The following is a 26,457-nucleotide window of genomic DNA, read 5'->3' as shown; positions in this document are numbered from 1 at the left end:
TCATAGCAGATCTTGTCATCGAACAAAAATAAATGTGAAGCATAACGACCTCGGGCGATCCTACGACTGGAGGTGGGATGACAGAACAACAGAGAGCCATTGGGGTACTTTCAAAACCAGTATGTCTTAAAATCAACCTCTTGATCCAGAATTTGACAAAAATTGGTTAATCGACAAGTGAACAGCATCTCGACATGAGTTCTGGTAGAAAGGAGTGTGACTTCGACGACACCCAGAAGCTCGTTGGATACTTTGCACAATCTTCCCCGTTCGGTGGAGACGATCAGCTTAGAAACATTGCGAACGGCATAACTTCGTCTCCAGATGTTAATGTTGACGAGGTTGATGCGGCTGGAAAGGGGATCCTAAGTAGGATGACGGGAAAAAACTTGAAGGAGCAAGTCTTCAAGAAAAAAAGACCAAGTGACCCTAATGAATGCCAAAAAGGCAGGATCATCTGTGATAGCGCACATAGATCCGGCGCTCCTTTTCCAGTGATTTATAATAATGGCCCAGCAAAGTTCCCTTCGAGAAGAATACTTCAAGTAAGAACTTAGCACGATTCCTCCTTCTCTTTTTGAAAGCGATGGCTTAATAAGAAAAGCAAATAAGCCAGAGCTTACAAAAGCGATCTTTCAAGCTTGTGGGATTGAGTCTCAGTCACCATCAAGACCTGCATCTGTAGTATCGTCTTGGACGGTGGTTCTCTTCTACATCAAATTCCATGGAAGGTAGGGTCAACCTTTAAGGCCATCTTTGCTTCACACGTCCACTACGTACAAGCAAGATATACTGGTGCTATTGTTATGTTTGATGGAGGTGGTCCAGCAGTCAAAGATGCTACCTATTTACGTCAAGCCCGAATGGTTGGTCGCCAGATCTTTTTCACCGAAGAAATGACCCTCTGCATGAAAAATAAAGATTTTCTTTCGTGCAAAGTGAACAAAACATGTTTTCTGAAGCTGCTCGGCAACCATTTAGAAGCCATCAGTTAGCAAGTTTTCCACTCGGAAAGAGATACCGACGTTCTGATTGCAGAAAAAGCAGTAGAAGCTACTCGTGTTATAGACACCATAGTGGTTGCTGATGATACTGATATTCTTTCTTCTGATCAGTCGATCAGACTCGTGTTCCAGGCATTTATATTTCTCACCCGAAGTTAAGTTTGGTGGTACCAGTTCAGCTTGGGAAATTAGTGAGATAAAACAAAAGCTCGGAACAGATGTCAGCCATCTGATGTTGTTCTGTCACGCCGAGCTAGATTGTGACACAACCTCTCACCTTTATGGAATAGGAAAGGGCAGAGCCGTTCAAATACTACTTACCGACAAGAGTTTCAGCGACAGCGGTGCTATGTTTGGTCACAAGTTCGCACCACTTGCGATCTTGTGGCAGCAGGAGAGCGGGTCTTGTTGGTACTGTACAGTTGCCCTGATATTTCAAGCCTTGACAATGCCAGAATGCTAATCTTTCACAGAAAAGTGAGCACTGCCATGACTTTCGTGCAGCCAAAAGAGCTGCCACCAATTCAGGCAGCAGAGAAGTACCACTCGCTACGAGTCTACTGTCAAGTTCAAATCTGGCTCGGGAGCCCAGTAGACCCTTTAAGCTTGGGATGGAAACTGCAGGATAACGAAGTTTTTGTGCCAATAAAAACAGATCCCCCTGCCGTTCCGTCTCAGCTGCTGAAAATTATCAAATGCTCTTTGACAGTTATAATAGTAAAAAATGTACCTGTAAGAAAAACGGTTTGAGTGTACCGTAGCCTGCCGTAGCTGTAAGGGGAGTTCGTGCAACGATTCTAAGTTTCAAGACGAACTTAGTGAAGAAGAATAGAAGTACACTGTAATGATGACTAATTTAGTTCCTACATTTAGATCAAGTTCAATTTTTATATATTTGGTTAATAAAATAAAAGCTTTTTCTCTAAGCTACAACGTACCTTGTTCTAAAAGGTGTAGGGTACTGATATTTTTTGTCACTCCTGTTTATTCGTTTTTTACTTTTGAACCTATTTATGTACATTACCAAATAGACCCTGACAGACGGTAGTAGCAGTTTTCTCAAAATACACAGTTTATTTTCTTTGAAAAATATGTTTTTTTGCTAATAAACACTTTTCTTTTGGTCAGCCAACGAAATCAACACCAGAATTTAATTCAGAGTCAAAAGTTGATCATAGAAGATGTGTGAACAGTTAGTTTACATTTTTTAGTTTTTCTCAGTTTTTTAGCAAACAAATAAAAAAAATAAAAAAACAGTTTCACATCGAGCTTAGAGGCTCAGATTTTGATATGTTGTTCAGCGTCTTTTTCTTGTTCGGAGGGTAAAGAAACCACTTCTGTATCAATTTTTTCCCGGTCAAAACTTATTTTCTCCTACTAATAGGAATATGTACTTTTTAGTCAAAAATTACATTTTATTATAATATTATCTTTTTTTAATTACAAAAAACACTAGATATTGCAACTTCTTTTCAAATGAGCCATTAAACGAATCTCTATGATGTTCCACTTCCTTGCTAGCGGTAACTAAAAAAAGAAGCAGAAAAGAGGATGCATCAGTGCAACCAATGCAAAAGTGATTTCCTTTGTTGTTCATGGTGTGGAGCTGTAAATTTACTGACTGTGGTTTTTTCAAATGGCAAGTTCTATGGCGCAGTTTTTACCTCGATCCGACAACATTTTAGAGGGTTTCAGAAATTTCCATACACGTGTTTTTTCAATAAACGTTTACCGTTAAGATTAATCAAAATCATAGTTACTATTCCTGAATCACCTTTAAATGGCATTTTTTTTCACTTGAAAGTTTTTTTTTCAAAAAGCGCGTTATTAAATTAGTTGTTAATTTCGGCCTTGGTTCGTTCTTCACCAGGTTGCAGCTGTTGCTGCAATCATGATGTCATGACCAAAGCAAGCACCCAATTAGCAAGGCCTCCACAATTAAAGTCTCCAACCAAGTAAAGCGAGGGCTAAAGTCCTAAGCTTTATAGCAAAGCAAGCCAGCAAAGTGGCTAAGCTCAAAATCCCTGTAGCAAGATTTCGCTTACCATGAGCTTGCAAAGATGGCTCTTTCAACAATTCACAAATATAAAAGAATTGTTGAGCAGAAACACTGTTTATGCAGAGAAATTATTACTGGCAAGCAATTCTTTGTTATTCTTCCCTTAATAGCCTCATCTCCGCATCATTTTGGTACATATTGTTTCTATCCACTCTGCATAAAACTGGCCTTATTATGAATTGAATTTCAAATAAAAAGTATAATTTCATTATAAATACAATATGCGTTGATAAATTACAAGGAATAAGTGTGACCACCAATATCATAGGCAGCGCGCTAGCGCTGCCTTAGTAAAGAACGATGTGAGCACAATGTGTTGTTTTTTGGGGTTTTTTTCTCCATACCTGGGCACTTCGTATCCAAGGAGTTGTCGTAGAAACTTCGAAAAAGGCTCATTCTATTGAAAATGGGAGTCGCTAGTGCCCTTTTTAATAGTCGAAAGTGATTTGAGGGCAACTAGCCCCCCCCCCCAAGCCCATCATTCCCCCAAACACAGCCAATCAAAATTTTGAGACAGCCATTTTGTTCAGCGTAGTTGATTTCCAGACGCTCCCCCGCAACCCTTAGGGCAAGGGTTTTAAGTTATGCCCTGAGGGCATATAAGATCAATGTTGACAATGTACAGTTTACTATTTTTTTTCTTTAAAGCAGGGCACTTCATATAGAAGGGGTCGTCGTAGAGACTTTAAAAGGGGCTCATTCGATTAGAAATCGAGAGTTCTAGTGCCCTTTTTAATAGTCGAAAGTGACTGGAGGGCAACTAGCCCCCCCCCTCATGCCAATCATTCCCCCAAACAAATCCAATCGAAATTTTGAGATAGCCATTTTGTTCAGCGTAGTTGATTTCCAGATAGAAAATGTGTTTTTGAGGAGGACACTCCCCCCAAAACCCTCAGGACAAGGGTTTTAAGTTATGCCCTTGGGGTATTTCAGGTTTTTATAGAAGGCATTGTCGTAGAAACTTCAAAAAAGGCTCATTCGATTGGAAATTCAAAGGGCTAGTGCCCTTTTTAATAATCGAAAGTGGACTCTGCATAAAACTGGCCTTATTATGAATTGAATTTCAAATAAAAAGTACAATTTAATTATAAATACAATATGCATTGATAAATTACAAGGAATAAGTGTGACCACCAATATCATAGGCAGCGCGCTAGCGCTGCTTAGTAAGAACGATGTGGGCACAATGTGTTGTTTTTTGGTTGTTTTTTTTCTCCATACCAAGGCACTTCGTATCGAAGGAGTTGTCGTAGAAACTTCGAAAAGGGCTCATTCGATTGGAAATTGGAATGGCTAGTGCCCTTTTTAATCGTCGAAAGTGATTAGAAGGCAACTAGCCCCCCCTCTCGCTCGTCATTCCCCCAAACACATCCAATCAAAATTTTGAGATAGCCATTTTGTTCAGCGTAGTTGACTTCCGGATAGAAAATATCTTTTTGAGGAGGACGCTCCCCCCCAACCCTCAGGGCAAGGGTTTTAAGTTATGCCCTGAGGGTATATAAGATCAATATTGACAATGTACAGTTGATTGTTTTTTTTTTCTTTAAAGCAGGGCACTTCATATAGAAGGGGTCGTCGTAGAGACTTCAAAAGGGGCTCATTCGATTAGAAATCGAGAGTTCTAGTGCCCTTTTTCATAGTCGAAAGTGATTGGAGGGCCACTAGCTCCCCCCCCCCCTTCACGCCAATCATTCCCCCAAACACATCCAATCGAAATTTTGAGAAAGCCATTTTGTTCAGCGTAGTTGATTTCCAGATAGAAAATGTGTTTTTGAGGAGGACACTCCCCCACAACCCTCAAGGCAAGGGTTTTAAGTTAAGCCCTGGGGGCATATAAGGCTTTTATAGAAGGTGTTGTCGTAGAAACTTCAAAACAGGCTCATTCGATTGAAAATTCAAAGGGCGAGTGCCCTTTCTAATAATCGAAAGTGATTGGAGGGCAACTAGCCCCTCCCACGCCCATCATTCCCCCAAACAAATCCAAACAAAATTGTGAGATAGCCATTTTGTTCAGCGTAGTTGATTTCCATATAGAAAATATGTTTTTGAGGAGGACACTCCCCCATAACCCTCAGGGCAAGGGTTTTAAGTTATTCCCTGGGGGCATATAAGGTTTTTATTGAAGGCGTTGTCGTAGAAACTTCAAAAAGGCTCATTCGATAGGAAATTCAAAGGGCTATTGCCCGTTTTAATAGTCGAAAGTGTTTGGTGGGCAAATAGCAACCCCCCCCCCCCCCACGCCCATCATTCCCCCAAACACATCCAATAAAAATTTTGAGATAGCCATTTTGTTCAGCGTAGTTGATTTCAAGATAGAAAATGTATTTTTGAGGAGGACACTCCCCCACAACCCTCAGGGCAAGGGTTTTATTTAAGTTATGTCCTGGGGGCATATAAGGTTTTTATAGAAGGTGTTGTCGTAGAAACTTCAAAAAAGGCTCATTCGATTGGAAATTCAAAGGGCTAGTGCCCTTTTTAATAGTCCAAAGGGATTGGAGGGCAGCTAGCCCTCGCCACGCCCATCTTTACCCCAAACACATCCAATCAAAATTGTGAGACGGCCATTTTGTTCAACATACTTAATTTCCAGATAGAAAATAGGTTTTTGAGGAGGACACTCCCCCAAAACCCTCAGGTCAAGGGTTTTAAGTTATGCCCTGGGGGCATATAAGGCTTTTATAGAAGGCATTGTCGTAGAAACTTCAAAACAAGCTCATTCGATGAGAAATTCAAAGTGCGTTTGCCCTTTTTAATAGTCGAAAGTGATTGGAGGGCAACTAACCCCCCGCCCCACGGCCATCCTTCCCCCAAACACAACCAAACAAAATTGTGAGATAGCCATTTTGTTCAGCGTAGTTGATTTCCGTATAGAAAATATGTTTTTGAGAAGGACACTCCCCCGCAACCCTCAGGGCTAAGGTTTTAAGTTACGCCCTGGGGGCATATAAGGATTTTTATAGAAGGCGTTGTCGTAGAAACTTCAAAACAGGCTCATTCGATTGGCTATTCAAAGGGTTACTGCCCTTTTTAAAATTCGAAAGGGGTTGGAGGGCACCTAGCCCCCCCCCCCCCTCACGCCCATCATTCCCCCAAACACCTCCAATCAAAATTTTGAGATAGCCATTTTGTTCAGCGTAGTTGATTTCCAGATAGAAAATATGTTTTTGAGGAGGACATTCCCCCACAACCCTCAGGACAAAGGTTTTAAGTTATGCCCTGGGGGCATATAAGGTTTTTATAGAAGGAGTTGTCGTAGAAATTCCAAAACAGGCTCATTCGATTGGGAATTCAAAGATATAGTGCTCTTTTTAATAGTTGAAAGTGATTGGAGGGAAACTAGCCCCCACGCCCATTATTCCGCCAAACACATCCAATCAGAATTTTGATAGCCATTTTATTCAGCGTAGGCTAGTTGATTTCCAGATAGAAAATATGTTTTTTAGGAGACACTCCCCCAGAGGACACTCCCCCACAGCCCTCAGGTCAAGGGTTTCAATTATGCCCTGGGGGCGTATAAGGATTTATAAGAAGGCGTTGTCGTAGAAACTTCAAAAAAGGCTCATTCGATTGGAAATTCAAAGTGCTAGTTCCCTTCTTAAAAGTCTAAAGTGATTGGAGGGGAACTAGCCCCTCCCCCACGCCCATAATTCCCCCAAACACATCCAATCAAAATTTTGACATAGCCATTTTGTTCAGCGTAGTTGACTTCCAGATAAAAAATATATTTTTGAGGAGGACGCTCCCCCCAACCCTCAGGGCAAGGGTTTTAAGTTATGCCCTGAGGGCATATAAGATCAATATTGACAATGTACAGTTGATTGTTTTTTTTTCTTTAAAGCAGGGCACTTCATATAGAAGGGGTCATCGTAGAGACTTCAAAAGGGGCTCATTCGACTAGAAATCGAGAGTTTTAGCGCCCTTTTTAATAGTCGAAAGTGATTGGAGGGCAACTAGCTCCCCCCCCCCTTCACGCCAATCATTCCCCCAAACACATCCAATCGAAATTTTGAGAAAGCCATTTTGTTCAACGTAGTTGATTTCCAGATAGAAAATGTGTTTTTGAGGAGGACACTCCCCCACAACCCTCAGTGCAAGGGTTTTAAGTTATGCCCTTGGGGCATATAAGGTTTTTATAGAAGGCGTTGTCGTAGAAACTTCAAAACAGGCTCATTCGATTGGAAATTCAAAGGGCTAGTGCCCTTTCTAATATTCTAAAGTGATTGGAGGGCAACTAGCCCCTCCCACGCCCATCATTCCCACAAACACATCCAATCAAAATTCTGAGATAGCCATTTTGTTCAGCGTAGCTGATTTCCATATAGAAAATATGTTTTTGAGGAGGACACTCCCCCACAACCCTCAGGGCAAGGGTTTTAAGTTATGCCCTGGGGCCATATAAGGTTTTTATTGAAGGCGTTGTCGTAGAAACTTCAAAAAGGCTCATTCGATTGGAAATTCAAAGCGCTAGTGCCCTTTTTAATAGTCGAAAGTGATTGGAGGGCAACTAGCAACCCCCACCCCTCCACGCCCATCATTTCCCCAAACACATCCAATCAAAATTTTGAGATAGCCATTTTGTTCAGCGTAGTTGATTTCTAGATAGAAAATATATTTTTGAGGAGGACACTCCCCCACAACCCTCAGGGCAAAGGTTTTAAGTTATGCCCTGGGGGCAGATAAGGTTTTTATAGAAGGCGTTGTCGTAGAAACTTCAAAAAAGGCTCATTCGATTGGAAATTCAAAGGGCTAGTGCCATTTTTAATAGTCCAAAGGGATTGGAGGGCAACTAGCCCCCCCCCCACTTCCATATTTCCCCCAAACACATCCAATCAAAATTGTGAGATGGCCATTTTGTCCAACGTAGTTGATTTCCAGATAGAAAATAGGTTTTTGAGGAGGACACTCCCCCAAAACCCTCAGATCAAGGGTTTTAGGTTATACCCTGGGGGCATATAAGGTTTTTGTAGAAGGTATGGTCGTAGACACTTCAAAACAAGCTCATTCAATGAGAAATTCAAAGTGCGTTTGCCCTTTTTAATAGTCGAAAGTGATTGGAGGGCAACTAACCCCCCTCCCCACGTCCATCATTCCCCCAAACACATCCAATCAAAATTTTGAGATAGCCATTTTGTTCAGCGTAGTTGATTTGCGCATAGAAAATATGTTTTTGAGTAGGACACTCCCCCACAACCCTCAGGGCAAGGGTTTTAAGTTATGCCCTGGGGGCATATTAGGATTTTAATAGAAGGCGTTGTCGTAGAAACTTCAAAACAGGCTCATTCGATTGGCTATTCAAAGGGTTACTGCCCTTTTTAAAATTCGAAAGGGGTTGGAGGGCACCTAGCCCCCCCCCTCACGCCCATCAGTCTCCCAAACATGTCCAATAAAAATTGTGAAAGAGCCATTTTGTTCAAACTAGTTGGTTTCAAGATACTATGTTTTTGTATCTAGCAAATATGTTTTTGAGGAGGACACTCCCCCCTAATCCTCAGGGCAAAAATTTTATGTTAAGCCCTGGGGCCATATACGGTTTTTATTGAAGGCGTTGTCGTAGAAACTTCAAAAAAGGCTCATTCGATAGGAAACTCAAAGGGCTATTGCCCTTTTTAATAGTCGAAAGTGATTGGAGGGCAACTAGCAACCCCCCCCCACGCCCATCATTCCCCCAAACACATCCAATCAAAATTTTGAGATAGCGATTTTGTTCAGCGTAGTTGATTTCTAGATAGAAAATATATTTTTGAGGAGGACACTCCCCCACAACCCTCAGGGCAAGGGTTTTATTTAAGTTATGTCCTGGGGGCATATAAGGTTTTTATAGAAGGCGTTGTCGTAGAAACTTCAAAAAAGGCTCATTCGATTGAAATTAGAATGGCTAATGCCATATTTAATAGTCCAAAGGGATTGGAGGGCCCCTAGCCCCCCCCCCCACTTCCATATTTCCCCCAAACACATCCAATCAAAATTGTGAGATGGCCATTTTGTCCAGCGTAGTTGATTTCCAGATAGAAAATAGGTTTTTGAGGAGGACACTCCCCCAAAACACTCAGGGCAAGGGTTTTAAGTTATGCCCTGGGGGCATATAAGGCTTTTATAGAAGGCGTTGTCGTTGAAAATTCAAAACAGGCTCATTCGATGGGAACTTCAAAGTGCGTTTGCCCTTTTTAATAGTCGACAGTGATTGGAGGGCAACTAACCCCCCTCCCCACGTCCATCCTTCCCCCAAACACAACCAATCAAAATTTGGAGATAGCCATTTTGTTCAGCGTAGTTGATTTCCGGATAGAAAATATGTTTTTTAGAAGGACACTCCCCCGCAACCCTCAGGGCTAGGGTTTTAAGTTACGCCCTGGGGGCAGATAAGGATTTTTATAGAAGGCGTTGACGTAGAAACTTCAAAACAGGCTCATTCGATTGGCTATTCAAAGGGTTACTGCCCTTTTTAAAATTCGAAAGGGGTTGGAGGGCACCTAGCCCCCCCCCCGTCACGCCCATCATTCCCCCAAACCCATCCAATAAAAATTCTGAGATAGCCATTTTGTTCAGCAAAGTTGATTTCCAAATAGAAGATATGTTTTTGAGGAGGACACTTTCTCAAAATCCTCAGGAAAAGGGTTTTAAGCTATGCCCTGGGGGCATATGAGGTTTTTATAGAAAGTGTTGCGTAGAAATTCCAAAACAGGCTCATTCGATTGGGAAGTCAAAGGTATAGTGCTCTTTTTAATAGTTGAAAGTGATTGAAGGGAAACTAGCCCCCCATGCCCATTATTCCGCCCAACACATCCACTCAGAATTTTGATAGCCATTTTATTCAGCGTAGGCGAGTTGATTTCAAGATAGAAAATATGTTTTTTAGGAGACACTCCCCCAGAGGACACTCCCCCACAGCCCTCAGGGCAAGGGTTTCAAGTTATGCCCTGGGGGCGTATAAGGATTTATAAGAAGGCGTTGTCGTAGAAACTTCAAAAAAGGCTCATTCGATTGGAAATTCAAAGTGCTAGTTTCCTTCTTAAAAGTCTAAAGTGATTGGAGGGGAACTAGCCCCTCCCCCACGCCCATAATTACCCCAAACACATCCAATCAAAATTTTGAGATAGCCATTTTGTTCAGCATAGTTGATTTTCCGATAAAAAATATTTTTTTAGGAGGACACTCCCCAACAACCCTCAGGGCAACGGTTTTTAGTTGTGTCCTGGGGTATACAAGATTTTTATAGAAGGCGTTGTCATAGAAAATTCAAAAATGGCTCATTTGATTGGAAACTCAAAGGGCTAGTGCCCTTATTGATAGTCGAAACTGATTGGAGGGCAACTATCCCCCCCCACCACGTCCATCATTCACCCAAACACATCCAATCAAACTTTTGAGATAGTCATTTTGTTTAGCGTAGGCTAGTTGATTTCCAGATAGAAAATATGCTTTTGAGAAGGACACTCCCCCACAACTCTCAGGGCAAGGGTTTTAAGTTATGCCATGGGCGCATATAAGGTTTTTATAGAAGGCGTTGTCGTAGAAACATCAAAAAAGACTGATTCGATTGGAAATTCAAAGGCTAGTGCCCTTTTTAATAGTCGAAAGTGATTAGTAATGTTTTTTGTTGTTGTTGTTGTTGTTTAGACCAGGACACTTCGTATCGAAGGAGTTGTCGTGGGAACTTCAAAAGGGGCTCATTCGATTGAAAATAGAAAGTGTTGATGCCATTTTTAATAGTCGAAAGTGATTGGAGGGCAACTAATCCCCCTTCCACTCCCACCCTCCCATTTGCCCATTATGTTTAAAAACTAAATGTTGCCTTAAGATTAAATCAAAATGCTAATTCCCAAGAAGGCATCTCAGCAGTATCCCAAGAACGACTGAGGGTATTATGTTCAAACTTTCGAGGCTACTTCTGCTCTTAAAATTTAACCTACTCAAAATAGCGTAAGTGTATCCAAGCTATCAAAGAAAGTAAACAGATTTTTTTACGAATGGTATCAAGTTTTCCATTCCAGGTCAACTAGAGGAGGTATGAAACTAAGTTAAACAGCACTATTTGTGTCCAGATTTTTAAAAGGGTGTATGTTGTTAAAAATTGCTGAAAATTTTTCTCCAGCGTACAAATAGCAGGCAAAACTATAAAGTCTTAAAAAACGAAAGATCTTAAGCGTTATTTTCTTTTTCCTTGAAAAGACTATGTCAATATAAAACGAACAGAAATTAATTAAAAAAACTTTTTCCACAAAATAAGTTTTTCAAAGAAAAGTAAAGAACTCCATTAAACAAAAAATGAATGTGCAAATGAATGCAATTAATGCAAATTAATGCAAATGAATGTGTATTGTCAGTTTAATATACATATATTGATATTTAGTAATCAAAATGTTAACGTTATTTGATTTATTAAAGTTATAAAAGTAAAAACATTTATATTTTTTTCAGTAAATTGCAAGTTTTGTTCTGTCCTTGGGAAGGCATAGGGGTTTTGCGCCCAACTTATGTTAATTCTGCTCGTTTTGAGTTTGACTCGGTTATTTATTGTAAATTCTGTTCGTTTTGGGTTTCATTTATTTATCGATGCTGATTTGTGGTAGTTTCGAGCTTGGTAGATTATTTTGATTTTATTTTTGCTCATTTTTTGTTTAATAAAGTTCTTTACTTTTCTTTGAAAAACTCATTTTGTGGAAAAAGAGTTTTTAATTAATCCAACGAAAAAAAAGAGAAAATACACTGAAAAAAACAAAAATTATATAGCCAAAATTGAAACTGAACTTACCCTTCTTGACCACAATAGCCATGGAATCAGGAGCAATTTCCATCAGTTCTGATATTTCAAAATCAAAGTTGGATGGGTTGTTTCCCAAGAACGGACAGCAACAACGGCTGACTGTAAAATTACTTATTCAATGAATCTGCTCCGCTGTAATTTGGACACCTTAATAAAAAAAAGTCTTCAGTACTCTAATCCTAAAATTAAGCTTGTTCTGCACATTGGGTAAACTTAGAATAAACTGTATAATTATGTTTTTTTTTACTTAAACTCAATAAAATAGCCCCTGGTGAAAAGGAAAAAAGAATAGGGACACGCCACTGCTTCCCATGCGAAAAAAGTGATTCTTCTTGTTGCTCAAGGCGCGGGACTCTAATTATCCTGTATGTAGTTTTCAGCTGTGGTGATTTCAATAGTGCAGTTTATATTTCGATTCGATACTATTTTCGAAGGGTTTTAGGCCATTGTAAAAATTCTAATCTAAATTCTCATTAACTTTGTTCGCAACAAGCTTTTGCTATTAAAATTAGTGGAAACAACAGTTACTATTCCTGAATCATCAAACACCTTTAGTCCTCAGTTTTATAGATTATGAGCAAGCACTTGATTCAACTGACAAAAACACTTAAGAGAAGGCCTTATCCTTGTATGGTTTACTAGACAAATACTTTAAAGTGATTAGTGATATGTACGAGAATAACACTGCTGCCGTTAAGTTAGGAAATGAGGTTGATAGCTGGTTTTGTATTAAATCAGGAGTTAAGCAGCGTTGTGTTCTATCCTATTTATACAAGGAGCACAGGGAAAAGCAATGGGAGAACACTGAATCAAATGGGGAAGTAGAACTTTCCTGGACTTAGACTATGCTGATGATTTAAGTATCCTAGATGAAAATGTGAAGAAAATGGATGAACTTTTGGAGGTTTTCCGAGTTCAGGGAGCTAGAATAGGTTTAAAAATTAATATTAAGAAGACTAAATCGCTAAGGCTAGGAGAATAAGTGAAGATTAAAAGGTGATATTGGGTAACGAAAAGATTGATCAAGTGGAAAGCTTCGCTTACTTTGGTAGTATTATTAGTAAAGATGGTGGAAGCAGTGAAGATGTTAAAAGTAGAATAGCCAAGGCCCAAGGTGTTTTTTCACAGTTGAAAAAAGTTTTTAAGAATATGAAGATAAATCTACGAACCAAAATTAGAATATTGGAAGCTAGTGATGACAGTGGTTAAATATGGTTCTGAAGCATGGGCGCTCCAAAAAACGGAGGAAGATTTGCTAGATGTTTTCCAGAGAAATTGCCTACAAATTGTTTTTGGGTACCCGACAGACTCACCGTATTTCAAACAGTAAGCTGTACGATAAGCATGGTTCAATCCCACTTTCTAAGGCTACAATGAGAAAAAGGTTGAGATGACTAGGGCATGTTCTGCGGATGAAGGATGACAGACTTCCGAAGATTGTCTTTTTGGCCAACCGTCTAGGACTCATAGGAAAGTAGGTCGTCTTCGGTTAGGGTGGGAGGAAGTCGTCAGGAAAGATTTTTAAGGGAAATTGGAACTTCCTGGGAGGGCCTAAAGAGGGAGGTTTTGAATAGATTGGGATGGAGGAGCGTGCGTAGCTCAGGCGGCTTGGTGCTTTGGTGATTTGTTATTAGTAATAGTAGTAGTATTCCTGAATCAGCTTCAAATGGCAATTCTTCCTCACATGACAGGTTTTTTTCAAGCCGTGTTTTAAAATTATCAGTTACTATGGTCTAGACTTCCTCTTTACTAAGTTGCATCTGATGCTTCAACCACAATAATCAAAAGCAATAACAGGCTTACTAGAATACTATATGCTATATACTATATACTAGAATACTATATGTGAACCACTATTGCTAGTCAAAATTTGTCGACTAATTTATTTTTGACTAACAACTTGTACAATTGAACTTTGATCAGTTAAAATTTACCACTAAAATAAGTTTACTGGTTAAAGCCCTCATACTGAACATGGAAATTATGCAAAAAAAAGTTTTATAAATGGGGAGAACTTTAATATTTGAATTTCATAGCTATACAGTTCTTTGCTATGATCTGCCTTTACCATTTATGTCTTTTCAAAATCTAAGTATGTGAACATCTAATTACTATTATTGAGGTTTATGTTGACTGTCACACTTTTGTGTTTGTTATTTTTCTTCAGTCCTGCAGTTTTAACATTTCAACCGAAGAAATTTTTTTTTAACATTCAACTGCTGAGTTTCACCTTTATCCATCTACCAAAGTACATTTTTGGAACTTTGCATAGTATTTACTTAAGATTCACAAAAATGTTGAAAATTTGTTGAAAATCGTTGAAAAAAATTACCCTTTCCTATTTTCTGAACGAGTGTAAATCATTCTCTAAGGAAAAGTGTACATAATATCATACTTCAGGCTTGGTGAATGGATAAATATGATACCAATGAATCCATGATACAAGTATCTTGCTTTTTCCGTTGCAAGTTGCAGCTTGCAACTTGCAAGCTGCAAATATTTGCAGCTTGCAATGCTGCAATGCATATTGCAAGCCCCCCCCCCCCCCGAACAAATATTTTTATCTCCTTTGTTATATACTACTGCCCTTCCAAGGAAAGTAAAAAACAAACATTGCTATTAAGTTCTTTAGAGGGGCTCTATTTTTGGCTCTCTAGTCTGAAAATCTTTGTGTAACGTGGATTTCAATAAGATACAACTTTCAATCTATCTACGATCTATCTACGATGGCTCTTTTTTATACACTGTTTGGATAATTTGGGTCACTGACCACGCTTTACTGCCAATTTGGCAATAAAAAAATTTGGAATGCAAACATTTAGTGGCTTACTTTTTTTATTTCTTCTTAAAGGTACGTCTACATAGATCGCTGGTTTATAATCTTTTGAACCCAATATAATTTATTTTTCTTTTGAGTAGTTCGCTTCTTTTTTTCTGTGTTTTTTCTTATTATAGACGTTTTTTTTTTCAAAAAAGGACACAATTACCAGTTGAAAGACATTGTTCCCTTACTGCCTAGACTTTATTCCACAGGTGGAGATGGCTCATGTCCGAGGTGAGCAACAGGCAGAAGGATCCTAGTCCTACTGAGTAAGAGGCACAAGCATCCCAGACCCAGTGAGTAAAAGCACACGTTGTACAATCACAATATATGAAATACAGTTTATTCAAATCCTTAAATTCTGCTTAGATTTGTTTTGGTGACAATGACCAAGAGAAAAGCAATTATAGTACTAAGTATTATCTTCTCATTCGTATGTTTATTTCTGACTGATAGAAGGTTTTTACACGTACAAGAATCTATTGTTGCACACCCAAGCCAGTCTTAGTACTTTCGTCAGCGTTAACATATTCAACACCGTGTGCTACAGTGTCTCTTCTGTTCGGTTGCAGTGTCTGCCGTTTGGACTTCTATTAATTTTTATTTCTATTTTTAACTCACCTATCTGTAACATTTAAGACTAGTTTTTGACATAAAAAATTGTGAATTGCTAATTTTTTTTTCTCGTCATCTCAAAAAAGACTTGCTACTTTGGATTTTTGAAGTTGATTTTGCAGCTGCTTTTTTTGAAAATTGACAAGGCAGCTACAGACCAGGTCTGCTCTTTAAGAATGTTTAACGGTTAACCTTGTTTTCCTTGCCATTACATAAATTTCTGTTAGTAGTCATCAGCTCACCTAAAATTTTAAAGTCCAAGAAGTAAAAATCAGGAAGAATTTTAATAAAATATTCAAAATTCTTTGTAGCATTGTGGCAGAGAAAGAAGTATAAAAATATTAATCTTTTTATATTGAATTGATTACACATGCAACACTCCTTTAACGTCCTTCAGTTTGCTAGAAGTTTTATAAAAAATTCATAACATACTAACTTGTCCCTCAACCAAAAGAAATACTGAAAATCTTCTATGCATACAAATATTCAAAGACACAATAATGAATAAAGTAAGTGATCAATTTTTGACCATGTGACACACAGAGAAAAGAGTTTCTAATTTGTATGATAAACTACTGCTTATTTTATCACTTTATATTTGGAAGAGGTTTAGTCAAGCAGAGTTGACAGTAAACAAAGGATGGGTTCTGAAGCAATTATTTGGGATTATTTGAGCAGACACCAGCCAACCATTCTGAGCTTTTACAAGTGCAAATCACAGTGAGTATTGAAGAACAATGGAATAAAAGGATACGTAACAATATTATGTTGTTTTTTTTACAGCACATCTTCTGTGCAGTACAGCACTTTTTTGGTACAGCACATCTAGCACCAAGCTGAAGTAACACAGAATGAAATTTTGATGCTACATGTATCAGACATAAAACAGCTTGGGTTTATAATTATTTCTAAGACAACATTTCTTTAATTTTATATTTAAGCAAACGTATATAACAAGCCACAAAAAGGAAAGAACAAAAGCTTTACATGCCCCTTAGGAGCCTAATATACCCTCTAATATCTACTGATATGGCACAATTTTAACCTCTATCACTTTTCAAAACATAAAACACTGTTTATTCCAACAATACTTGACAAAATATATAGCACCCATTTCATACTAAATTACTATAAAGCATACCATTGTCCAAAATGTGGTTGCATCAGCATACCATTATCAATGCAGCAGTAAAACCAATTTTACCAGAAGTCCAGAGTAGTTGCATTCACGTTTAGAATGCAGTGGCATCAGAGGGAATTATTTGTCCTAGTTTGAGGACTTGCAGACGGGCTAGAATGATATAACTTGTATGTGTATGCAAATCTGGGTTAAATGAATGGATTAATGTCAAGTTTCTGGCTTTTTGAGGGCTCCTACCCACACTGTTATAATACTAATTTAGCATTATTTTACCAATTAAGAGTTCTGAGGCAGTAAAATGGTGATTTCAAGGTAGGCTGAAATAACAGGGCTAGAGCTGAGATTATAGGTCCAACAATAAGCCCTTTTATTGGTCGTTAAACTGGATTAATCTTAATTCTACGATAATTACATAACTACTAATACTACTACTAACAACTCACCGCATCACTAATTCCCCTGAGCCAACACAGCTACGCACGCTCCTCCTCCATCCCAATCTATTTAAAGCCTCCCTCTTCACACCCTCCCAGGAAGTTCCCATTTTCCTTAAATCTTTCTTTACAACATCCTCCCACCCAACCCGAGGACGACCTAATTTCCGTTTAGCCATTGACAGTTGGCTGAAAAGGACAATCCTCGGCAAGCTGTCAGCCTTCATCTGCGGAACGTGCCTTAGCCATCTCTCATTATAGGCCTAGAAAGCGGGATTGAACCACATTTTTTGCACAGGTTACTGTTTGAAATAGGGTCAGTCAGTTGGGTACCCAAAAGGCAATCTCTCTGGAAAATATCAAGCAAATTTTTCTCCATTTTTTGAAGCGCCTATGTTTAAATAAGATAGTGTAAAATTCTAGATGGTGGGCTTTTTGCTATCTTGGGAAGTAATACCTTAGATGAAAAAAACTTTCAGGATAATAGCTAGAGCCTGTATTATGCCCATCAACCTTTTTACAAGCCCCTATTTCTAAACTCTTTCAGTGTCCCTAAAGCTTAGAAAATAGAATAGTGGAGAGGTTTATACCTGCCTTAGCATTGTCAAAAAAGGACAACAGTTGGTTTTATATTGTGCTCTGAAAAATTCTTACTTCATTATATTTTCAAGATTCTTATTTATTGAATCCTCCAGTTACTCTATATTTACTGCTCCACAGCCCCCCCCCCTGATACCTGAATACAACCCAAAGGAGCACCCCCCCCCCCTAACGTCGTCTAAAGTAGTGTAATTTACTTATTAAGGCAAGTTTACATTAATTAAACTTGCTCCTAGCGCAAGTTTATCGGATCAACCTATTTTGCCCCCCCCCCCTAACAAAAAAGTCCTGGATCCACCCCTGGCTATGTGCTGCCTTGTATCGAGGCATTAGGTGGGGGAGGGATGTAGTTAAAATAGGAACCACTCGGAAAATAGAATAAATAGAAGTTGTATTAATGAGATGAAGTAGTAATTTATTGTAATGAGTGATGAAATGATGAATTTGAACCAAGAATTATGACAATCCTGGTTTTCCAAATGACCAGAAAGGATTTAGAAATTGGGTAAATTTTTACCGATTCTTGAAACAATTCCATTGTATAATTTTCAACTTTTTGAAGAAAAGTCATATTTTTTAAAGAAAAGCAATCAATTAAACTCTCTGAGACTGGATAGCCTAACCAAATTCGTATGCAGCAGTACTGCTTAATTAGCCACTTTATTATGAGACAGTTAAATTGAACAATTTGATAATGGTTGCTAATGCTTGAAAACCCTCGCTTTTTGGCGGTTCCTTTTATTACTATTTCTCCAGTTAGTATTACTTCAGTTCCTGCAATTTTGGCATTTAGTGATCTGTATATTGTTAATTTGAACTGAATGGACACCTACAATAATTAGAATCTAAAGCCGATAAGGAAACGCATCCCTAATGAATTATTTCTGAAGCAAAATTTTGTCATATTCTAGACACACCTCGATGAACTATCCTAGAAACTTTTCATTTTGAGGGGGGACATTCTCTGGTAATTTAAAGTAGGTACTATTGCATTATGCGGGCCTCTTGGGTTAACTGCTATAGAGTAGGCAATGATAAAACAAGTTTTTGGCATGTTTACCGCTATAGACTAGGCAGTGATAGCGTGGTTTTCATTACATATACGATATTAAACTGTGGTTTTTTGGGCTTTAGGGGGGGAGGTACCTAGGTTAGGTTACGTATTTAATATATGGTATGCTTTACCCCTCCCCACCCCTAATGTGCAAATATATAGCCCAAATTTGTTTCTAAACTATTATATATTTATACTATTTTATTTCATTAACATTAACCAAACTTGACTTTTTAGAAAGGCCCGCATAATGCAAGAGTACCTTAACTTATAGGCTACCTAGACTGAATATAAAAAAGAGAAAAAAATCGTTGACACATCCAGGTACAGCTTTCAGCAGACAATAAACTTACTGAAAAAATTAATACCAAAAGTATAGGCCTTTAGAGGGGGGTCACCTTTATTGGTCAGTATATTTTCTTTGCAATTAGTTTTAAGGCCTGAAATCTAGGCCATACACGCACACGAGAGGGGCCTTGCCCTCCTTCCCCCAAAATCCTAATTTTTTTGAATTTCTATACACTTATTATTTGAATTAGCAAATAAGATTTGTCTTTTACTATCCCCTTCCTCCCCACCCCCAAAAAAAAATACTGGGTTACCTAAAATTTCTTAGTATGTGCCTTGGAGCAGAGGCTCAAATTTTCAAAAATGTAGGAGGGTGAAGGATTTTTATTAATCTTTTTAACGAAACTGCAAACATTTTTTTCAAAATAACTTTTTGAAGCAGCAAACGACTGACAATAACTGTTGCATTAGAACCATATCTAATACGAGCTTGATTAGGTAAAAAAAAAATGGCTACCTAAAATCTTGTAATTGTTAACAATACCATAAAGAAACAGAAGTTTTCTTGGAATCAGAATTGAGAATGGAACCGGTTCCATTCAGATGAAACCAGAATCAGAATCAGGAAAAATTTTGGCATTCTCCCATGGCTAGTTATTATAGCCTACTGTTTGGTTCAGAAGAAGACATACTCCACTGTTATCAAAAACAAAACACTTATTTTATTTTTATTTTGTCTAAAGTCTAACATACTTTCTTTTGATCCTTGTTTTGAAAAACAGAATTCTAATAATTTAATTAGGATTTTCAGCAATAGTGGTACCTTTCCAAATTTAAAGCACAGTAGTTGTTTCCAACGCAGATAGAATTCTTCTATTCTGAAGGCAGAGATGAGTTGGAAACAAATTATTGTGCTCTGAAATACTCGATAACTAGTGCCCTAGGCATTAGAATCAAATTAGTACTTCTTTTAAAAAGGATTTTCAAGCCTAGAATGATTAGCCTTGTCAATGTCATACTGTTTCCAATTCTTGTTTTATTAGGCAGCATTGCCAGCATCACAAGACCAATACCAACCACCAAAGATCTGTCAAACACAATACTTCAAGTTTTGTATCTGAATCCTCAGTAGAGAAAAGAAAAGGGTCAGATATTTCAGCATCCACCATTTCAAACTATACTATATTTATGATAAAAAGAGGACCGATCCATCACTAAGCGTTAATGGTCCCATAAGAATCAGAAGAGAAGTTATACAAGTTAGCATAGCTAAATTTGCTTGAAACTTCAAATCTCAGGAAGGGCTGAATCACGTTTTCAAAAAACAGAAGCTACAATGGGTTTTTGATAATCTGCTTGTTTAGTTATCATTGCTGGTTCTAGCATCAAAGGTCAATGAGCAAAAGATGTTTCAGTGTGTTATTTATGGCATAGATTCATCCACTGAAAATAAAGAGCTAGAAAAAGACCTACTGGAGGCAGAAACCACCTCCCCCTCCCCCTACTATACATTTACTACAGCTAAGTACACTGTTCAAAGAAGAATCACGAACCAGGAAGTCAGTCCTAGTTAAGGTGTAATATCACCCATAAGGTGATATTACACATGACACATATCTCACTGACCAAAATAATGAGTCCAAACCATACAAGGCAAAGCCTCTTCAAGGCTTCCAGCACACAATAACATGGGTATTCAGTCAATAGATGTTAACATAAGGACCTCTTCCAGTATCAAATATGGGCAAAAAAAACACATCAAAACAACTGCAAAGCAAATTAACCCAAATGTAAAAACTGCAGAAGTGTTGGCCAGAGTGCAAATGAAAAAAATTATGCACCGCCCATAAGCACAGAAAGGGCTGTTTGTAGAAGGGGGAGAGGCTAGGGCAAGCTGCCTTGGATGCCATGGCGGGGAAGGCCTTAGCCAAGATCTTTTAAAGACAATTGTATTAATTATTTGTTAGTTGTTATAAAAAAAGACAGCAGGATAATTTTGCCCAAGACTCACAGACCATATTCATATATGGCCAAGATCACAGACCATATACTTCATAAACACCACTATATACTTTTCTCCCCAGAACCTCCCTTCGTCAGAAGCTGCATCTTCAATCCAGAAAGCACAAAAATGACAATCCTCCAGTCTTAACGGGAGTAAGCTAGAAATATGTCTCAATCGCATTCAATAAACTCCACACTTCAAGGCAACCCAGGATTTTGCATGCCAATCTTTCATATACACAGGCTCTTCAGCAGCCGTTTCCCTGCTGAACTAAACTGGGTGCATTTAAACCAAACGTCCAAACTAGATGACAAAGCATAATTGAGGGGCTTAGAATTTCAAAAGTTGGGAACTTTTCTTACTGTAAATCCCTTTATAAATACATCTGTTTAAACTTATTAGTTTAAACCAGATTGGATTGTGATTAATAAACTAGATTTAATTTGCTTGAACAAAACTTATCTTCATAAACTCAAAAATCTATAAATCAGATTCATATATTTATAAAAAGACATGATAGATCTACTAGGAGGAAAGGCAATCCTTGTAAGACACTTTATATTCCACTCATTTGTTGCATCTAAGGAATATCCCCACAAGATTGATGGCGTTAGTATTTTTTAAATCTAAATTACAATAGGCAACGAAATATTGTCTCACTTAATAATGACATTGCTAGGTGGAAGGTGAACATGACATTTGATGAAGCACTTTCAAAATATACCTTAAATCTCGCTTGATAGCTAAGTGGACACATCCAGTGTATATCAATATATACACTGGGCCAGGGACCCCCTATATATATATATATATATATATATATATATATATATATATATATATATATATATATATATATATATATATATATATATATATATATATATATATATATATATATATATATATATATATATATATATATATATATATATATATATATATATATATATATATATATATATATATATATATATATATATATATATATATATATATATATATATATATATATATATATATATATATATATATATATATATATATATATATATATATATGGGCAGGGGTCACATTCTCCATTCCACAAGGCATGGTTTTGTCACCTAATCTTTGTCATGACTGGCTTTGAAGCTTTCAATGGTTGGTGAACTCACAGACATCTTGCTTTGACCATTTGCCAGGATTATGATATGGCTGAAGAAAAATGGTTCCTTATTCTTGTGTTGGCACTCTTGTGGAACACCTTTGCTGGATGACCTCTGATTCTTGACAGTAGAGCAGGCTTGAAGAGCTCTTTGTTGTCAGACTAAAGCAGCTTGTAGGTCATTCTCATTTCACCTCTTCATTGATGGTATGTTAATGTTGGTAACTTGAGTCTCTACAACTGGCACATATATTCTTCATCTTCAGGCCCTTTTATACATTTCATAATCTGTCTTTGAAAGATTCAGGTTCCATCTAGTCTATTTTGTTAATTGGCATGGCAACATATATTCCAAACTTTAGTGTAAATTTCCCTAGGCTCTTGTAAAGTTTAGTTATAATTGTAATTAATATGCTTTTAATTGTGTGTTTGATGATACCGAGGATTTGGTTTAGCTTTGCTACTGCAACTCTGGGGTGGTAACTGAATTTGCCTTCTAGACCTGTAGGCCCTGTTCAGATCACACTCGTCACGATTGCCACCTACCTCAATCCACGTTTCACGAAATTTTATATTTCTCATGTGGGTTCGGAATATGTATCAACAGATACATATGTAGCAAGTGCCCGTGACAGTTCCTGTGATTCAGCCACTACAAAATCAAGCCAGTTTGTTGGGATCACATGACGAAGTTTTACTAGTCAATGCAAGGCAGGCTTCAGCAGCAGCAGCATTTGTCACACCTCTCCAGATTTCCAGTAGAGAATTTTTGGTTACAAGAAAAACTGATCTAATCATGGTGTATAAGTCTTGTAATATGGGTCTCAGAAATACCTATACGAAGTAGTGATAAAATTAACGTCCATACACGCCACCAGTGAACCTTCTGAGAGTGGATTCAAAGCCTGATCAGTTAATCAAGCAGTTCGTGGTACTGAGCTGTAAGTAAGGAGCGACTCAGCCCAATAGCAACTGAAACTCTAAAACACGGAATCTTGATAACATAGATACATCAAAAGCATTTGCTTTTTATGCTGTTTAATGTAAATTACAAGTTTAATGTACCCATCAACAGCTAGAGGCTTGAGAAAACTTGCAAGATTTTCGGGAAAGGGGGGAAACACCCCTACAAAGTCAACAAATCTTAATAAAAATTGCATCCATGAGATTTAGCATATCTGACAACCTCAATATAATTGTTTCTAGCTTCCATCTTCAAAATTATTCAAATGGAAATTAAAGTTCTATTTTCCCATTTTGTGACCAAAAAGATTTGAGGGCAACTAGATTCCCCCCCCCTCCCCTGCTCCTTTTTTACCCCAAGTCATCCAATCAAAATTTTGAGATAGCCCTTTTGATCAGTATACCTGAAAAGTTTAATAATTATGCCTCTGGGAAAGACATGACCCCCCACAGTCCATGGGAAAGGGTTGTAAGTTATGAAAATTGCCTAGTGTTTACATATAGTGCTTATTATTGGGAAAAAAGGCATTTTCGGAGAGAAGTTTTTGTGGGGAAGGTTTCCGGGGATGAACTTTAAAAGAGAAACTTTACACGGGGGATTTTACCAGAATTCCTATAGGGAATTCTTTTTATTTGAATTACTTTCTAATTGCCAATTCAATTTTACATGTGGATATATTCAGGGGAAATTGCCCAGGGAAATTTTTCAAAAGGGTCAAAAGTTTTGGGCAAGTTTTCTGTAGGAGAAATTCTCCATTGGCGAATTTTTCGCGGAAGAAATTTTCAATTGGGACGGGAGAATTTTCCACGGGAGAAACTTTCTTTTGGGACAATGGGAGGGGAGAATTTACAGGAAAAATTTTCCACAGAGGGAGGATTTCCAGCATGCTTTGAAAAATGATCAGAAATTAAAAGAAAAGCAAGTATTTTTCAGATGAAAGTAGGCTAAAAATAATTTTCCAGACAGAATTGTCTGCAAGAAATTTCTTTAGGGTAATTTTCAGCAGCGATGGAATCTTCTGGGGGAAGGGGAATCTTACGCGGGAGGACCTTTCCAACAAGGAATTTTCGTGATGGTGGGATTTTCCATGGAGGGAAGAGGCAGATTTACTGGCATTATTTAAAAAATGATCAGAAATTAAATAAAAAATGATTTTTTAATTTAAAGTAAAGAGCAACATTATAACTTAAAACAAAAAGAAATTATTATGAGGGAGGTTCCCCATCATTAATACCTTGCTTTTTACGCTAAATTTTGACTTTTTATCCCAATTCTTCAAGAATTTCATTTGATATTACGAAGAAGACATTTTTTTTGGGGGGGGGATTTTCTGTGGGGGGATTTTCCACGCAGATTATTTTCCGTAGGGAGAGATTTCTCTGGATGGGAACTTTTGAAGGGAAACTTTACACTAGGGAATTTATCAGAATTCCTATACTTGTGGAGATATTCTGGAGAAATTGCCCAGGAAAAATTTTCAAATGACTTGAAATAACTTGGAGAATTTTCCGTGGGGGGATTTTCTACGGGAAAATCCCCCCATGGAATATTACAACTTAAACGGACAGAAAAAGGACTCACAATGGGGGAGTTTTCCACAGAAGAAACTCCCCATTGGGACATTGGGAGAAGAAAGTTTCTAGGAAAGATTTTCTGCAGATGGAGGCTTTCAAGCATGATTTGAAAAACGACTAGAAATAAAAAAAAAAAAAAAATCTTTCTTTTCAAATGAAAGTAGGCTGAAAAGAATTTCCAAGTTGGTATTGTCTGCAAGAAATTTTATGGCGGGAATTTTCACAGGGACGAAATTGCCTGGGGGAAGGAGGGTTTTACGCGGGGGGAACTTTCCAAAGAGTAATTTTCGTGGGGATGGGATTTTCCATAGAGGGAAGAGGCAGATTTTCCGGCATTATTTGAAAAACGACCAGAAATTAAAAAAAAAATTCAACTAAGAATAAGGAGCAATATTACAACTTAAACGAACAGAAATTGTCCTATATACAAATGGGGATGTCCCATCCCTCAATACCTCACTCTTTACGCTAACTCTTGACTTTTGTCTCAATTCTTTAAGAAAGACTGAAAGACAAGGGCGGTTAATTTAAAACAAGAACTCTTTTTTAAATACAAAAACCTTTGGCATGAATAGCAAGGGATTGAGGAGGGGTTACCCCCTCATATACGCAATAGTTTCTGTTCTCTTAAGTTTTAATGATGCTCCTTGCTTTCACTTAAAAAAAACATATTTTTTTATTTTATCACTGAAAGACAAAACCAATTCTCAGTGGAAAATATTGACATGTTACTGATTTTGGATAACCAAAAATAGACAATAGTTTATTTTTCTGAGCCCGAGTAATTCCAAATCTGGGTTTTTGTGATACTGATTCATGTAATTGCAGTTTTTTTTAATTATAGTTTAGAAAAAATTGTGCAAAATACTCTTTAATTACAATTTTAGTTATTGAACTTATGGCAAAACCAAGAGTTAATCTGAGCAAAAAAATGATGTGAAATATTGAAATCGATTATCAAATATTGAAAGTAAAAATATCAATACATCATTCAATCAAATTATCGCCCAAAACTATACTGAGGTACTCCTTTAAAGAGACTGTCTCACAGCAGCATTATTTGAAATCAAGTATTGCAAGTCTAGCATACATTGATAAAACTAGTGCAAAAAAAAACAACTGATAATAGTTCCCTATGTTTGTATGAGTATAGAAAAGTAATGCTTTACTGAAAAAACAAAACAATATAGGAGTTTTGGTACAGTAAAAGCAAACCAATTAATAACACTCTTTGAACAAGAAAAACAGAGCACTTTAGGATTGTTGCTTTATTTATTTATTTATTTTTTCAATTCTGCACAATAAGCTCAGTCCAATGATTGTATCTCGTTTTGGTTCTGAAAAGGATATTTCAGGATTAGTTTGCAGACAAGTCTGAAGTGAAGCCATCTTGACAATGTTAAGACTATAGACTAGCTTTAGAATTTGTATCACAACTTAAGATTTTCCGTTGTATAGAGTGAAATAACCAAATTTCCAGAGTTCATATTTTGGTTTATTTGTTCTTCATTTCGAGTTATAGTAGAGCATGTTTTTTTGTTTTTTTTTAATTTAACATTGTATATTAGTCACTATTTGCACTATAGCTGGTGAGACCAAGATGTTATCTGATGAATCTAAGTTTCCATTATCCATTAGTTTTGTATGCCATTCAAAGACTTTGAGGTAATTTAAAATAACATTTATTTTTATGTCCAAGTTTTAAGATAGTTTCAATTGTATACTAAAATTTACTTATATCACAGTTGGTGAAAGAGTTTGAAAAGCGTTATAGATTGTTGTTGCTTGATTGGAGTTTGTTGTTATCAGGCTAAGTACTCACTTTTGACTCCTAAATCAATACCCTTGTTTTTTTTTATACTGGCCTTTGGGTGGTATCAGTAAGCCCTATTTTTCTATAATCACACAAACATAGGGAAATATTATCAGTTGGTTGATTTGCACTAGTTTTATCAATATGTGCTAGATAGACTGTGAACCAATAATT

General features: G+C 37.4%; 1 protein-coding gene across 6 annotated transcripts in view; it reads right to left on the bottom strand.

Moving 5' to 3' along the window:
• LOC148955528 (uncharacterized) overlaps nucleotides 1-26,457 on the bottom strand; it is a 47,872-nt gene that overhangs the window by 9,092 nt on the left and 12,323 nt on the right. For 3 of the 6 annotated variants that reach the window (XM_089108233.1, XM_089108237.1, XM_089108234.1), the window contains exons 2-3: nucleotides 16,405-16,554; nucleotides 11,816-11,974 (exon numbers count right to left, since the gene is read on the bottom strand). In XM_089108233.1, the coding sequence (XP_088964359.1) occupies nucleotides 11,816-11,858 (43 nt within the window). In that variant the 5' untranslated portion in view covers nucleotides 11,859-11,974; nucleotides 16,405-16,554. The remainder of the gene's footprint in view (nucleotides 1-11,815; nucleotides 11,975-16,404; nucleotides 16,555-26,457) is intronic. The other 3 variants (XM_089108236.1, XM_089108238.1, XM_089108235.1) reach the window with 2 other exon arrangements.

This window comes from Artemia sp. Qi Xiang Cuo, chromosome 2, assembly GCF_049724085.1.
Source record: "Artemia sp. Qi Xiang Cuo chromosome 2, ASM4972408v1, whole genome shotgun sequence".
Lineage (NCBI taxonomy): Eukaryota > Metazoa > Arthropoda > Branchiopoda > Anostraca > Artemiidae > Artemia > Artemia sp. Qi Xiang Cuo.
The sequence above is the reverse complement of the archived record's forward strand: the minus strand, read 5'-3'. Positions and strand labels throughout refer to the sequence as shown.